At 45.7% G+C, this 16,863-nt stretch overlaps 1 protein-coding gene across 2 annotated transcripts in view; it reads right to left on the bottom strand.

The window, feature by feature from the left end:
• Positions 1 to 793: 793 nt before the first annotated feature.
• The window catches only part of BCAT1 (branched chain amino acid transaminase 1), a 67,186-nt gene continuing 51,116 nt past the window's right edge, over positions 794 to 16,863 (bottom strand). For both annotated transcript variants that reach the window (XM_083461483.1, XM_083461484.1), the window contains 4 exons: positions 12,840 to 12,925; positions 11,294 to 11,434; positions 8,905 to 8,979; positions 794 to 7,101 (listed from right to left, as the gene is read on the bottom strand). In XM_083461483.1, the coding sequence (XP_083317609.1) occupies positions 7,060 to 7,101; positions 8,905 to 8,979; positions 11,294 to 11,434; positions 12,840 to 12,925 (344 nt within the window). In that variant the 3' untranslated portion in view covers positions 794 to 7,059. The remainder of the gene's footprint in view (positions 7,102 to 8,904; positions 8,980 to 11,293; positions 11,435 to 12,839; positions 12,926 to 16,863) is intronic.

The raw sequence follows: 16,863 nt of genomic DNA on the forward strand, positions 1-16,863 counted from the left end.
ACCTCATGATGAGTCTGGCAACAATATCCTGAGAGGTGAACAAACTTATGGCAAAAAAATGGAAGTAGTGCCAGACTAGGACCCAAAATAAAGGTAAAGGGATCCTGACCATTAGGGGCAGTTGTGACCAACTCTGGGGTTGCAGCGCTCATCTTGCTTTATAGGCTGAGGGAGCCGGCGTACAGCTTCCGGGTCATGTGGCCAGCATGACTAAGCCACTTCTGGCGAACCAGAGCAGCGCACGGAAACGCCGTTTACCTTCCTGCCAGAGCAGTACCTATTTATCTACTTGCACTCTGATGTGCTTTCGAGCTGCTAGGCTGGCAGGAGCAGGGACCGAGCAACGGGAGCTCACCCCGTCGCGGGGATTCAAACCACCGACCTTCTGATCGGCAAGTCCTAGGCTCTGCGGTTTAACCCACAATGCCACCTGCATCCCTTAGGACCCAAAATACGAGGGTTCAAATCCCCACTAAGTAAAGAAGCTTGCAGGACGACATTGAGCCAGTCACACACATTCAGCCTACCTTGAAGGGTTGATAAGAGGATAAACTGGAAGGATAGAACCAAGTATGAGACTCTGAGCTCCTTAGAAGAAAGGCAGCGCTAAATGGAATGAATGCATTATTATCCCTGGAAAATAGTTTGATATAATTCAAGACAATGGGATTCCAGTTATACTAATCTCCTGCCTTACAAAGATCTTGTGCATCTTTCTGCTGTGACTCATGTGACAGATTTGTTTTCTTTTATTGTTCGTGCTTTCGTGGAAACACTGAAAATACAGACAAGAGAAGGTATAGCTTTTGTTTTATTTTTTTTATAGGATTGTCACGCAATATCAAAATACTCTGCTGGTTTGAGTGTGATCTGATAAACCTCTTTTACATTGAAGAAAAGACCATTTAAAAACCAGGACCCTTCATCAATCACAGTCTAGAAAAACAACAACGGAAAACCTCGTACAGATTTTTTTAAAAACCGATTAACACAGATGATTCCAAGATATTCTAAACACTCCTGTAAGTACAAGGCTAAGACACAGCAGTGCACTCTGGTTAGACACTGTGGGCAGAGAGCAAAGAGGTCAGTATCGCACGTGTATGCACACAAATCTTCAGGAGCGTGTTCAGCAGTTTCCCCGTGTGGGTACGTCAACTGCTTGTTTTTAAGAGTAGCTTGGGAAAGCTGAAGAGGCAACAGACGAGAGGCCTTGGGTGCATGCCTGAGAATTGTGTCTAATGTCCTGGTTATGTTCAATACAGAGCTGTTATACTAGACAAATAGCTGTGTTATCTTAGCGATAACTGAGCAAAACTAGCTTTTAGTGGGTATAAAGGCTGCGTCTGATGAGAGCTTCTCTTGCAAAGCTTCCCTGCGAGTTTATTAGTGTTGTCCTCAATGAAAATGCACATTATTATATATTTAATAACAATATAATGTAGCGAACACATAACAAACTTTGAGTCTTTTCTCCATATATTTTGATTTTCAAAAACCTGCATGCAGTGAAGATGGACGATGCAGATTATTAAATGAATTGTTCTATATTTCTTTAGTGTAGCTGGAATACTGACTGATATGACATGCTTTTTTAAAAAATACCCCTTCCCCTCCTAGTGAATATCTATTTATGACAATATATTGTATTAATTTATAAGCTTGGGGGTTGGGGAGGAAAAAAAGAGAGAAAATCCACATTACAGTTGCAACTATTATGGATCTTTAGATTCAAATGTAGTTCTCAAGGAGTAGTTCTGGGCTGTTCAATGCTATGTCTCTGCTTTTCAGTAGTAAGAATTTTATCTGATTAGCCATAGGCCATAAGGCAGATAAAAGAAGCTGAGAGTTAAGCCACAAATTTGGCTCTCTATTTGTATTAAATACAGAACCACGCATGGTAATGTGATTTTCCTTGTTTAACTGCAAAAAGCACACAAACTCATTTGATGTAACAACATTCTTCCTGTGGCTAAACTCAAGACAGATTTTTTTTCCAAATAGATCTTTATACAGAGGACCCTGGGTGACGCAGTGAACAATGTCCTCTACAGCTATTCTACAAAATGCACAGGAACATTCTTCTAACGTTAATTTATTATTGGGGGCCATTCTGAAAGGCAGAGGACATAACACTGAACCTGCAAGCCATCATCCAGGATAAGCTATTCTATTTCCCATCTTCCTCTGGCTTTCCATCCCCTTCTCTCCCCCGCCCCCAGTAAGTCAGTAAGTCTAGGGCTAACAGACCACCTTCAGTCCTAGCTGTGCTGTTTTGGTCCCCACCTCCAGGTTTTCCATCTTTCTGCAACCCTTGGAGATCTCTTAAGCCTGCTGATACCTCCTCTCTTGAGCTCGGCTGGCGCCATTTTGGCAACATACGTTAAAGGCACTCGCCTCTGAACTCTGGAAATAAAGAGGTGACGATGAAGCGAAATTCTGAAACAATGAAGGGCAGAAAAAACTTCCGACAACAAGCACAACCCCACTATATGAAAGGGTGCAACAACAAAGCATTAAGGTAATTCAAGGCACTCCATAATTGTTTTAAAAGAAGTAGATAGGGAGGAGCAATGGACAGAAACCAAAGATGATGTATCATGAGATTAGTTCATTGTGCTTGCTTCTAACAACAGGTGCTGTGCAAAGCCCACTGGGAGGCAGGAGGAAATGAAATGCAAGGCTAATCTCTCCTCCTGCCACTTCTGTGGAATGTGTTAAGTGGCCCAACTCTGAGCCACATTTTCATCAAAAATCTAGTATAACAGGAGTGCACTGAAGGTGTCTTTCGCCTTCCTACCAGGTAACAATTCACCCTCTTCATAAACCTCCCCTGTTTGGTACTTCTTTTATTTCGATTTCATATTATTACAGCAGTTTACACTATTCCTTCAGTCACCCTCGGAGGAGAGCTGCATACAGAAACAATTGCATCTAACACACATTTTATCAACATCAGTGTGGTGCTCCACAACCATTCTGGCAAAAATCAATGGTTTCTGTCTCCCGTGAACCTGAGATTGGCTCGGTTTTTTATCTCTTCTGGACACAGATTCATACCAGCGTAGCTAAACCACTGTCTCTCAGGATAAGAGCACCCCTTTCTTCTTCCCACAAAGTAGCCAATTTCCTTTCCCTTCCAAAGTATTTAAACAGCATTTCCTTCAGGCTCACATCACAAGTGGAGCATTTTGTAAGTGTGAGAGAACGCATCTTGGGCTGGAGCTACACATTCAGTGGTACACAGTGTGAGTGTGTGTGTCTCTGTCGCCACGTTACCCTTGCAAAGCAGCAGAGAAGATGACCCAGAAGAGAGCAATGGGCAATGACTGTTGCTTCCAGCCCCTTGCAATCCCCTCTCCTCTTGCCAGCTGCTTTTCCCCAGGAAAAGCAGTCTGGGGAGAAGAGACTGCAGAGGAAGAATAGTGCTTCAGCAAAGGGTTAGGCTCCTGAACCTCGTCCGTATCTTCTCGACTGCAAATTACTTCCTGTCCTGCCACTTTGCAGGGGAATATGCAGCGTCAACGAGGGTTCTCAGATCCCACTTCTGCCCAATATGTGAGATGGCAAAGTTTTGGTCTTGGTTAGTGAGGCTGAATGCGGACATGCTCTTCTCTAGTCAAAAGGCACTCTACAGTTATGATAGTGGCCTTGTTCAAGTTATTCCTCTGCTCAACATCGAAATTCCTGGTGCGCCCCATCAAATGCTGCGGCCATTGGTCAAACGAGAGAGGAACTGGGGAACCCTCCACCCCAGTGGCTAGGAATACTTGGAATAAAACCGAACAATGATCAGAGCACAATACCACACTCAGGTGTCAAGAAGAAGAAATACACTGTGCTACATCTACCACAGATGGCACAAGAGCTTGTGCTTAACATGTGTCTTTTAAAGAGAACACGGTCTGGCACTATCAACTTCAACTGGTCTTCAATAAAGTGGCTTTTAAAAAGACCCAAAAACCTTGCAGATAGAAAAACAGATAGGAAAAAAAAACCCTCTCCAGAAATAGGTAGTCCCTTGCTCACCAACGTAGAGCAAAGTCAAACAAAATATTTTGTTCTCTGTTTGAGTGGCCCTGGGCCTCCCTGGGTTTGCACATTTGCAGGGAAAGGTGCAAACTTATCACCACAGATACAATAGGACACTTTTATTTTAATTGAGATGCCAGGGGGTCAGAGAGTCCCACTTCAGTCATGGGAATAGCAGCTCACTGTTACCTAGGAGTTGTAACTAGCAGCTGAACAACCTAATCCACTTATGGGATTTTACTTACAAACTGATTTAAACTTCTTTTAAAAGCACTTGGTATAGCGCTGCTCGGAGCGTATCACTTCAGGCTGCAAGCCCTGAATACTCCCTGGCATTTTAAAAAAGAACAACTCTTGGACATAAAGCTAGCATGTCAGGGAGAAGTCTGCGCTAGAACTCTTCTCACTTTTGGGTGGTTCTAGACTGTTCAGGTAACTGCTAACACTGGGTGGGATTTAAGCAAGCCGTCTCCCTGCCACCACCTGTATTCCAAAGTGGTACAGTCCAGGGAATACTGTGTCCTGTGCTTTTGCTGAATGTTTTAGGCGGTGATAAGACCAGAAAGGGGAGAGATACAGGGCATATTTCTAGGTGTTTATCAAATCACCAGTTAGAGGTAGGCTCTGTTAAAAAAGTGGCAGAGTTTAAAAGTTTTCCAAAATTTCACCCTTACCCTTTATAGGAAAATATACATATACATATATATATATACTTATTAGGCTGCAGTCCTATGTACACTTACCAGGTATAGGATTGCAGAGTTTAGTTTCCAAAGCACTGCATTAGTGCAATAGTTCTCTGTACTATTTTATTGGCTATCTTACCTGCACCATTCAATTGCTGCCCTGTGAAACTATGCTAATGTTAACTCAACAGATAACCGGACGGTATAATTTGAGCATCCCTAACACCGTAATAAGTAACCGATTTGGCAAGAGATGTCCTAAAGCTAACTCAGGGAGGGGTGAGAAAGGAGGGGGGAAATCTCATTTTTCAGATGGAAAATTCATTGTGGGGTGCAGGAAAAAAAGCAACCAAAGCTATTAGGGACACCACTACGAGGCAGTTTGCTGCAGACTCGGTGCTGCTAGCTACATGATTTCATCCTCACTGTCTCATATTGTTTTCCCATTTAATCCTCACTGAAAGTTTGCATGGGAAATCTGCATGGGAAAAGCCCAATGAAAACGGTAAATGTGCATTGCGTTTGGATCAGGGTGAGCGGTGAAATGGAAGGGCATTTTAATGAGGATGTCCACATTTCGGTGGAAGCATCCAAATTTCAGAGCTGTGAACATGCGGACAGTACTGGAGAGATGCAGGAGAAGGAGAAGCAGAGAGGGGTATAAAATGAGAGGAAGGGGTGGTGCAAAAACAGAAGGTGAACCATTTCTCTTTCAGTCTCCTGCATCTCCCAGCTCTAAAAGGCCCGTTAGATGTTAGAGATGATGGCAGCATGGTCTCGATCAGGATGGTCGAAAGCAGACCGGGATCTACAAGTGTTTCTGTCTCCCAATTGTTCTAAGAGAGGCAGGAACCAAATGGCTTTGCATTCTAAACTAGAATCCCCGACCTGATCAGATTTGGCTCATGGGGTACAGAAGATGGTGAGTTGCTGAGCCACCATTGTGCATCTGCCCCTACGTTGCAACGACCTCTGGTCAGTGGACCTTGCGGTTCAAGTTTGGAGACTTTCCAACATCTCAGGATGCTTGAGACAGCATCGTGTTGGCTCTTCCAGTTGACTAAGGCTGTAGTCAGATGAGCAGCTTCCCTCTTCAACTTGTCTGGCATTGGCAGTGTTACAGGTGAGGAGGGGAGCCAGATGGTGGAATGAATTATGGGACTCCGCAGCCACTTGCTTCCAGGGACAAGCTGTTGCAGAAACTACACAGAACTGGAACGCCCAAAGGGATTTTAATGTTTGTTGGGCTGTGTGATAGCCACATTATCTGGTAACTGGCTCAAAATTGTAATGGATAGGGAAGCTATTGCGCAGTGGAACCTTGCTCCACCCAACAGTTTAGTTCCACACAATACTTCACAGAGATGGCCCAAGACATTTTGCTGCCTGAGGTGAAGGGCAAGATCCTGCCCGCCTTCCCTTGCAGACAAACTGTCAGCTGAATGTGACTTCCCTACTAGTAAGGAAACTGCACACAGAGACAATAGGCTAGCTTAGCAGGCACAGCTCTGCCCTCTTTGCCAGCACCTGCAGCTTGAGGCAGCTGCCTCAAGGTGCCTAACGGTAGGGCCGGTGTCGATGACTGTGGAAATCACTTTCAGTGAGGGAGAAAAAAAGAGGTCATCTGAATCCACTCAAGGTATGGTGTCATTGGGCACCAAAGGAAAATCTGATCCTATTCTTTCTTAGAAGGATCCACAGCTATGAGGCATGGCTTTGGTGACCAACACAAAGAAGTAGGAAACATACTAAAGGAGATCCCACTGAGTCCAGGGGAAATGTTTCACAACACCCCACCCCCCAAATGAAGGCAATATACATCTCTATCTTGAAGATCAATGTTGTGATCTTCCAAGGCTGGAAACAAAGAGAAGACTCCAGAGACAACAAAGGCTTTCTCTGAGTAATTTGGCAATTGGGTTGCATGGAACAGCCTAGTCTGTGCTTTAGAAGTTAAGTAAAGTTGTATTTGGCTTGCACTGAAGAGCAGTTGAAGAACATTTTTGCTTTAAAAACACACCTGTCGACTGTACCAGGGACACAAGCAAAACAAAGCAAACCGTTGGGGGGGGGGGGAAGTGTCTATTGCTTACACTAGCACCTCTACCAGAAGACAGGTTTCTACTCTAGAGGCAAAAAATCACAGTAGAAAAATCAAAAACAGTTTGTGTTCACACTCCCTGTCACGTGGAAATAATCACCCTCCCAGCCCAGGGACAAAGTGATAAACACACAGACTACTCTACACGGAGCTACGGTAAAACTGGTCATCGCTCAGGTGGTACTTCAGCCTGCCTTGTGATGTGGACCGAAGGTCTGGGCCTTCGCCGCTCTTCCCCGCTCACGACACGATGACGGCCCACTCGCTGTCTTCCCTTCCGTACTGAAACAGAAGCAAGGAGAGTTATAAGCATCAGCACGGCACAAGGGTTAAGTAGAGAGGGTCCCCAAACAGCAGGAAAACCACAGCCAATGGGACACATCAGTAGCGTTAAGAGGCAATGAAGGTAATTAATACAACATGATTCAACAATGGCACATAAGGAACACGTGAAACAGACTCATGTTAAGCACACAGAACAGATTCACAGCGCGGCCAAGCTCCTAACAACCACCACTACTAAATAGACTGAAAATGCAAAATATAAATACTGTATTTTTTGCTCTATAAGACTCACTTTTTCCCTCCTAAAAAGTAAGGGGAAATGTGTGTGCGTCTTATGGAGCGAATGCAGGCTGCGCAGCTATCCCAGAAGCCAGAACAGCAAGAGGGATCTCTGCTTTCACTGCGCAGAGATCCCTCTTGCTGTTCTGGCTTCTGAGATTCAGAATATTTTTTTTTCTTGTTTTCCTCCTCCAAAAACTTGGTGCGTCTTGTGGTCTGGTGCGTCTTATAGAGCAAAAAAATACGGTAAATTGTGGAACTGAATCTAAGAATAACATATGGTGGAGTTGTTGAGCTCTCTGGATTTTATCTTGTTTCGTTGCTTCATGGGAGCAACAACAACATGGAAATGATGGTTGGTAGTTGAGCGTAACCCTCTGGGCTGCTTACGTGCCTCTTTTAAAAAAACACCACCACCACACATACGTTGTGTGATGCGAATGGTCAAGAGGAACTCAACCAGCAGGACTTGTCCAAATGGCGTTTGTTCTTCCACAGAAGCTCTTGACACAGAAGTCAAAGTTAAGACGCAGAATGGGGATGCTGCTTGTATAGCCAGGTTCAAATACCCACCAGTGCATGGCTTGTATCCTGGAAACTGACATTAGATGATCTTAAAACTCTGGGCATGGGTGGCTGTTGAAGGCGTTCGGGGTGGCGGCGATTGTAGAAGCTCTCTGCCAGCCAGCTTGTTGCCTGGTTGAGCTCAGGGAGGAAAATACCACCCCTCCAAAGAAAAAATTGTGTTTGCAAGCACCAGGCGCTTAGAACACTGTTTGGGTTTTTGCTTGCGTGTTCACTATCATGTTTAAATATGGCCCTAATCTTGAAACAGAGACAAGGAACCTATCCCCCCCCCGAGGTTGTTAAGACTCCAGCTCCAAACAGCCCCAGTGGACAGTGATCACAGCAGGAAGTGACCTCTCCAGAACATGGAAGGACTCTTTTCTTATTTATTTTTTGGTTGAGATCTCCTGGGTGACACAGATGCCATTAGGCAGTTGAATGCGCCTGCATACTCCGTCTGTTTCCCTCCCAGCGGCCCACCCCTTCTGCACAGCCCCGGGCACTGACAACCCATGCTACGTCACTGACCTCAAAAGACCATACCATTTCAGAAAAGGGGTGTGGGGGGGGCAGAGGGCGAGGAGAGAACACTTTATTTGAAAGAATGTTTATATCAAAATCTTTCTGCACACGGAGAGCTGTCACTCCCCGTGCACGGAAAGCGATCGCGTCAGGAAAGAGACCTCCTGCCATGCCATCTCTCTCACATGGTAGTTTCCCACATGTGGATGATGAATGAGCCCTTAAAACGAAGAATCTTCCCAAATACACATTCTGAGATGGTGTATTTGTGCAAGAAGACTGCACCCCGTTGCAAACAGCATATCTGAATCCGCTCCATGGATATTGCTGGACTAACTTCCACATATTGCAACTGGGATGTTAGACATGAAAGGAACTACTCAGCCATCCCTCCCTTCCATTGTTGATGTAGAAAATAAACGCGACTCTTACTTGGATATCACTCAGCTGGTTCAAGAAACGAGTAGCTAGTTGAGGTCCGTTTTCCATGGTTGGAATGTGCAAATGCTAAGGGGGAAAGACAGACTTGTGAGTAGACGCTGGCCGACGCATGCACGTGATCCGTCCTCTCCTGCTGATATAAGGGGGAGGGTGCAGCTGGGGGAGGCACAGAGAGGCTCAACGTATGACTTGCAGCAGTTGGCTTTGAAGGCAGGAGGACTCTGCTGGAGTGTGTACCAAACACACAAACCATCCCTGAAGAGGGAACCGATTGCAAGGCACGTGGGGAATTTATTGGTAAGAGAAGGGAAGTTAACTCCATAAACAAGAGGACATAATTGTGAGAGGCTTTGCAACTAAAAGGGGATGGATAGTGCCAAGGTTGCAGGTTCGATCCCCTGCATATTCTTGCATTGCAGGGGGTTGGACGAGAAGATGTTCTAAAATGTTCTAAAATCAGAAAACCAAGACAAAACCAAGACCGTCCGGGATGAAGGCAGGAAACGGACTGGGGTTTAGGACAACTAAGCCATGCCTGTCGCAAATTCTTTGCAGCGCTTTAGCAGAAATGCTCAGAGTTTCAGGTTCTTCAGTGCAGTACAGTGGTACCTCGGGTTACATACACTTCAGGTTACAGACTCCGCTAACCCAGAAATAGTACCTCGGGTTAAGAACTTTGCTTCAGGATGAGAACAGTGTGAGGCCCCATTAGCTAAAGTGGTGCTTCAGGTTAAGAACAGTTTCAGGTTAAGGACGGACTTCCAGAACAAATTAAGTACTTAACCCGAGGTACCACTGTATATTTATTTTGAGCTATATATACAAATATCTACAGGCTATAATACACGAGCAGTTCATACAGTCAAACAGAGTACCTGGCTGCACCTTAAAGCAAATAGGAAGATCTCTAACTCTCTCTCTGTGACCACACTCCTCTACACCACCCCTTATTGCTGGACAGGTTTCCCTTTTAAACCGATGACAGCCAATCAACTGACAGCACATTACTGCTGAGTCTTTCTGACCCAGAACTTCCATAGAAAGTATTGCAGTTGCATCAGCTAGCAAACTCAAGCCTGCAGACTTACTATCTCACACTGCATTCTGTGACTCCGACAATGCCTACTTCCTTGACTTGAAGGTGCATTTCCTGCCTTTGGACACCAGGTGGAGCCACAGCCCACGCAAAGGGCTGTACTCCAGGGAGAATTTTTTCGGACAGCAAGAGATTTATTTATACGTCTATCACATTTATATGCCACCTTTCTTCCAAGGTGCCCAAGGAGGTTTGTTCGTTTATTTATTTAAATTATCAACACAAGCAAAAGGTACAAAAAGGTAATCTCGAGTCTTAAGAAGCTGAGGACACCAGCTCACTGGCATGGGACGACTTCGAAAACAGCCCTAGGGCTGACTTCCTGATAACCCTCAAAATAAAAAAATTCCTTCCAGTAGCACCTTAAAGACCAACTAAGTTAGTTCTTGGTATGAGCTTTCGTGTGCATGCACACTTCTTCAGATACACTGAAACAGAAGTTGCCAGATCCTTCTATATAGTGAGAAGGTGGGGAGGGGTATTACTCAGAAGGGTGGTGGGAATGGGAGATTGGCAGATAGCTGAGATGAGCCTGTTGACGACTCTTAACGAGTAATACCCCTCCCCACCTTCTCACTATATAGAAGGATCTGGCAACTTCTGTTTCAGTGTATCTGAAGAAGTGTGCATGCACACGAAAGCTCATACCAAGAACTAACTTAGTTGGTCTTTAAGGTGCTACTGGAAGGAATTTTTTTATTTTGACTATGGCAGACCAACACGGCTACCTATCTGTAACTGATAACCCTCAGCGCAACATGTGTCAAAAGTTACGTAACTTTGCCACAGCAAGACGAAGAGCGTTGTTTTTGGCAGAAGATGAACTGCAGCAGTGTGGAAGCAGTGTTGCGTGCCACATGTAGAGCATAGCTGTCAACGTTTCCCTTTTTAAAAGAGAAATTCCCTTATTCCGAATAGGATTCCTCGCAAGAAAAGGGAAAAGTTGACAGCTATGCATGTAGGGGGCGGAACAGATCATGGGATCATAAGATTGTAGAGTTGAAAGGGACCATGAGGGTGATCTAGTCCAATGCGGGAATCGTAAATGATGCCTTCTTAACATCCCTACTGGTCAGCGAGATTCTAAGTTAGGAATCAGGGCCTCCCATCTGAGCTGTTAACAATGTTTTACTAAAGTTCTTCCAAAGTTCCATAAGGAAGCCGGTTTGAGAGCTAGATGGTGAAAAGTAAAATATAAGACCAACTACAATTCCTTGGGAAATCCCTGATGCATGGTCAACAAGCCTGCTTTGCGAAGCTGAAAAAGAGAACGCTCGCCCTCACCTCGCCAAGGTATAATATTGTAGAAATGGGGCACACGACGCAAGCCGTCCCAGCTCCAAACATCTCCTTCACTCGATTTTCCTTCAAAGCACCTATCAGGTCGCTCATGGTGACGTATCGCTCTGACACCTTGAATTCTCCCTGTGACAAGGTCGAATGGGGAGGAGCCAAAGAAAGCATTATTAAATTACGAAGATCCATTTCCTTTGCTGAAAAAGCGGATAGCTGACTTATAGAAACACGGCACAGTGCTTCCAAATGGACGCTTAATGAGGGTTATTTATAGAGAAAGGCTCCAAAATGCACCTGTTGGAAATTCCACAGGTACCCCTAATTAATTCCTTATCAAGATGAGAAAGCACCCATGAAATCTTTACAGGCCAGCTCGATAGGGATTGTGCTGTTGTAGCGTTTGGTTGCTCGCTGGAAGCAAGAGAGCAATGCAGTCTCCCTTCTGCTCACCAAACGGATCACAGCTTATAGCTTGAGCAGCAGCTCGGAAGATGTTCCCTGAGTTTGCAGAACGGCTCAGAACAGAGGTCACCACATTTGCAAACTGGGGGGGGGAAGTGCTGCAGGTACCACGAACATGCTGCAATTGCACACACACACACACTCACCGATTCCCCTCTTTGCCTCTGGAAGCCAGACTTGAAAAAAAGTCTATTTGCTCCCCACCCCACCCAAAGCCTAAAGCAGGGGGTGATCTTCCTGGAAATCATAACTGGGGAGGCAGGAGTTAATCTTCCCAAGCATGATTTCAGTGCTGGAGGCTTGGGGGAATGGGAGCCTGGCCTAAGAGACTGACAACTACTACTAGCCACTATTTTGTGGCTTAGGGCCCTCGTATTTATGGGACCGCCTCTCCTGGTATGCCCCGCACAGGACCTTAAGGTCCATGAATAATCATAGTTTTGAGGTCCCGGGCCCTAAGGAAATCAGATTATCCTCCACCAGGGCCAGGGCCTTCTCAGTGATGGCTCCGACCTGGTGGAATGCTCTGTCTCATGAGACCGGGGCCCTGCAGGATTTAACTTCCTTCCGCAGGGCCTGTAAGACAGAGCTATTTCGCCTGGCTTTTAATTTGAACTTAGCCTGATCTTTTATTCCCCTTCCTACCCTCCCCCTCCCCTTTTATGAAGATTACCCGCTCTGGGATCCCACAGCTAATTCTCCTCTGGTCTCCTCACTGGCCCATATAGGACTAATTTAGCTAGGCAGCCCTGGTGATCATCTAATGTTTATTGGATGGATTTCCCCCCTAAATTGATTTTTGAATTCTGCATTTATTGTTATTCACGTTTTATACTGTATTTTATGCTGTTTTTTGTTGCATCAATTAAGTGTTTTAAATTTGTTGTTAGCCGCTCTGAGCCTGGTTTTCTGAACCGGGAAGGGCGAGGTATAAATAAATTTATTATTATTATTATTATTATTATTATTATTATTATTATGATGATGATGATTATGATTATGATTATGATTTTTATTTTTATTATTAGATAGATGTCAAAACCTGGAAGCAAAAGACACAGCAGACACCTACCCACTTGCTCGCCAAATCCAAAATGCTCTGTCTTGTCACGCCAGGAAGAATGATGCCGTCTAGGGGTGGGGTCGCCAGCTCCTCTTCTGTCAATACAAAACACAGTAGATCAGCATTGAAACAAACAAGTGCCCAAGCATGACTGGATAGCTCAGTTAGTTAGAGCGTGGTGCTAATACCGTATTTTGCGCCCCATAGGACGCTCCAGCCCATATGACGCACCTAGTTTCTTGGGGGGGGGGGAAATAAAGAAAAAAAAATTATTTATTTTATTTTCCCCCCAGGTGCGGGGCTGGAAGAACCAGGTCGGGGAACAGTGGGAAGGCACGCTCTGCCTCCCCGCTGTCCCCCGAGCTTCTGGGGCTGGCAATGGGGAGAAGTGCGCTGATCCCGGGACGGCAGGCAGCTCTGCGCCGCCATCCGGAGCGGGGCGGGACTTAGCGCCCGGCTCCCGATGGCTGCGCAGAGCTGTGCTGAGCCGGGGACTGCAGGCAGCTCTGCGCAACCCTCGGAGCCGGTCTCCTGAGGGTTGCGCAGAGCTTCCTGAAGCCTGGAGAGCGAGAGGGGTCGGTGCGCACCGACCCCTCTCGCTCTCCAGGCTTCAGCGAAAGCCTGCATTCGCCCCATAGGACGCACCCAAATTTCCCCTTCATTTTTGGAGGGGAAAAGGTGCATCCTATAGGGCGAAAAATACGGTAATTCCAAGATTACAGGTTCAATCCCTGTCTGGGACAGCTGTGTATTCCTGTGTTGCAGAGGGTTAGGCTAGATCTTCAGGGTCCTTTCCAACTCTATACTGAGGTGTGTGTTGCTGTTTTTTAATAAATGACAATGGAAAAAGACATTGGGAAGGAGGAAACATTTTGACTTCTGGCATGGATGGGTGATACCATGAAATCCTTGGTTTGTCAAGCAGAATCTGACCCCAATCCACCTTTCTCCTAGATTTCTGAGGATTTATTATTGCTGTTTAATAAATTTGTATACCACAACTTCACCCGCAGATCTCAAGGTGGTTCATAACATAAAATACAAGACAAAAACACAATAGAAACAAGAATAGAAACACACATAAACCAATACCCCCCTCCAAAAAAACCCCAGTTCAGATCCATGGGGTGATTCCTTACAGTTAAACATAAATGACCATCTTACATACACTTGGCTCAGTCCCCTTTAAGCCCACCCCCCTTTGTCCAAGAGAACATGTAGCAGTGGGGGAGAACCTCAGGCCTAGGGCCCAAATATGCCCCCAGCTCCTTTGTCTGACCCTTGAGACTGTTCCCAGCCCTGCCCCTCAGTGGCCTGGCTTCACTTCCTTCTTTGGCGTTTTCACCTGGCTGGAATTGGTCCCTGGACTGTGATGTCATCTGCTTGTCTGGATGGAGTACAGAGAGAGGTCATATGCCGGGTGTAGAAACTAAGGACTCAGCTACGTTAGTAAAGAATCAGAGATTTGAATACGCTATGAACATGCAACACCAGATGGCGCCAGAGAGCAGGGAATTTTTAAACGCGATTTTCCATAGAGGTTTTTTCTTTTGCAATAATGATCTGATTACAGTGGTACCTCAGGTTACAGACACTTCAGTTACAGACACTTCAGGTTACAGACTCTGCTAACCTGGAAGTAGTACCTCAGGTTAAGAACTTTACCTCAGGATGAGAACAGAAATTGCGTGGCAGTGGTGCGGCGGCAGCGGGAGGCCCCATTAGCTAAAGTGGTGCTTCAGGTTAAGAACAGTTTCAGGTTAAGAACGGACCTCCGTGGTACCCGAGGTACCACTGTACTGACTTATATGTAGTGCTTTCCCCTCTGTTTACATTCACCCCAGAATACTGTACAGAGATAGCATTCTTATTCATTGCTTAGCCCAATTCTGCCTAAGGCCCTGCTGGCCACTGCTATGTGGCCCCTTGGAGGCTGCCTTGAAAGCAATGTGGCCCTCTGGCTGAAAGAGGTCCGGTCCAGTATATACGTGACCAAGTTGGAACCATGTGGTTGAGGATGGTCACGAGGTCACTGAAACAAGTGAAGACAGCAATTCCCCAGCTGCTGCGACAGACTAATACAAATTCTAGTTTCTGTAAGTGGCGCCTTCAAGTCACAAGCCCCTGAGTGCTCCCACAGCTTGGAGGCGTGGGAAGCTTCTCACACTGACAACTTTGGCAATTTTGCCAACCCCCAGAGAGGCTGGGAGATTGCTGTCGTTGGCATCTGTCTGTCTCGAGAGACAATGGAGGAGTGTGTCTTTGGGGGTGAAGTCAAACTGTTGGAAGGTTATAGGGCCTGCTGTGGCTGTACAGACCGATATGGGAGAGACATGTTTTGTTGCAGCTGGGGCAGAGGAAGGCGTCCGGTTGTGCTGCTTCAAGTGCCCCATGGCGTTACTTCTCTCTGCGCTCCTCCCAGCGGCCATTTCTCCTCTGCTCACTGCTATAGATACAGGACCTGTCTGTCTGTCTCCAGTCACTGCAGTCCTCTGAAAGGGATTCCTTGATGTTGCTGGCCTTCATGTCGTTTTTGCACACATCTTTGTAAAACCGAGTTGGTCTGCCAACGGGCCTGGTGCCTGAAGCCAGCTCCCCATAGAGAAGCCTTTCTCAACCTGTGGTTCCCCAGATGTTGGGACTAATAATAATAATAATTTATTATTTATACCCCGCCCATCTGGCTGGGTTTCCCCAGTCACCCTGGGCGGCTTCCAATAAAACACTAAAATACAATAACCTATTAAACATTAAAAGCTTCCCTAAACAGGGCTGCCTTCAGATGTCTTCTAAAAGTCTGGTAGTACAACCATATTGTAAGAACTAGATAAGAACACTCACTTCTGGGTTTGCAGCACTCGGGAGCCAAGCCGTTCGAGTACCAAGGCACCACTGTATATCATTTGAATCACCTCCATTATAGCTTTGTGGTTAAAAATTATATTTTGTATTTCTTTTCTATGCTTTTGATATATTTTTTTTCTGTTTACTGCCATTGCTATCCTTGAGCCTGAAAACATTTTTTTTTTTTAAATGCACACACATCTCTTCATACTCTATCCAAACAAGCAATCTTTGATTTTTTTACTTGCCTATCACCAGCAGGTGCCAGGGAAGATTACAGCAAATTAAAATTGAGAATAAAAATGGTTAAAAACACATTACAATCAAATGAATAGGGTGGGTCCTGAAAAGACACACATCACACGTCAAAGTCCAGGTTAAATTATCAACCTAAACCCTGACCTTAACCCTAAGGACACACTCCAGTCAGACAACAACACTTGAGGATGGAATGGAGCAGAGAAATGGAGGGCTGTGGCTGTCAGGAGCTCGTCCTACACTCGAGTAGGAACCTCGAGGGAACATGCCCGACTAGCATGTTCCCTCCCTCCTGGCCGATCGTTTGACAGCTTCGAAGGCTTTCTTGTGCCCGAACATCACAGTGACCGATGCCAACAGACATCGGCACACTTAGGGATCCGCAGAGTTTTCGCAGCTTGTGTGACAGACCTCAGCAACTCTGCATTTTGGCTAATCTACTTTATTTACATATAAACACACAGAGCACTGCAACATGGCTCCCTCTCTCTCTAGCATCAGACAGCAAAGAGGAAAAACAAAGGACAATAGTCCCACTTCACGGAACACAGTAACACAAACATCCTGTCTCTGTCACTTCTCACTCTGTGGAGTCAAAACACATACCGTCATGTTAAAGACAACAATCCCATGACTGTAATCATGGAGCAGGAATTCTAACAGTGGCTTGGGGAAATGGGTGTGGCCAGAGAAGGGGGTGTGGCCTAGGAAGAATTCCAATAGCCAGACAGTGAGGGCTGGAAAGCCCCATTGGGCCCTGGTCCTTCAGTTCCCAAACTCTTGCCTAAGCACTGTGAAAGTGATCTAGAAAGTGCGCACAATGGAAGTACTTAAAATCTCGGAATAATATTTCGGCAACAGATGCAGCCGCCGCCTGCGGAACACACACAGGGAGTCTCAAGCTCATTTGCTGCTTCCTTCCCCCCTCCTT

Source organism: Podarcis liolepis (assembly GCF_965112155.1).
Source record: "Podarcis liolepis genome assembly, chromosome: 10".
Lineage (NCBI taxonomy): Eukaryota > Metazoa > Chordata > Lepidosauria > Squamata > Lacertidae > Podarcis > Podarcis liolepis.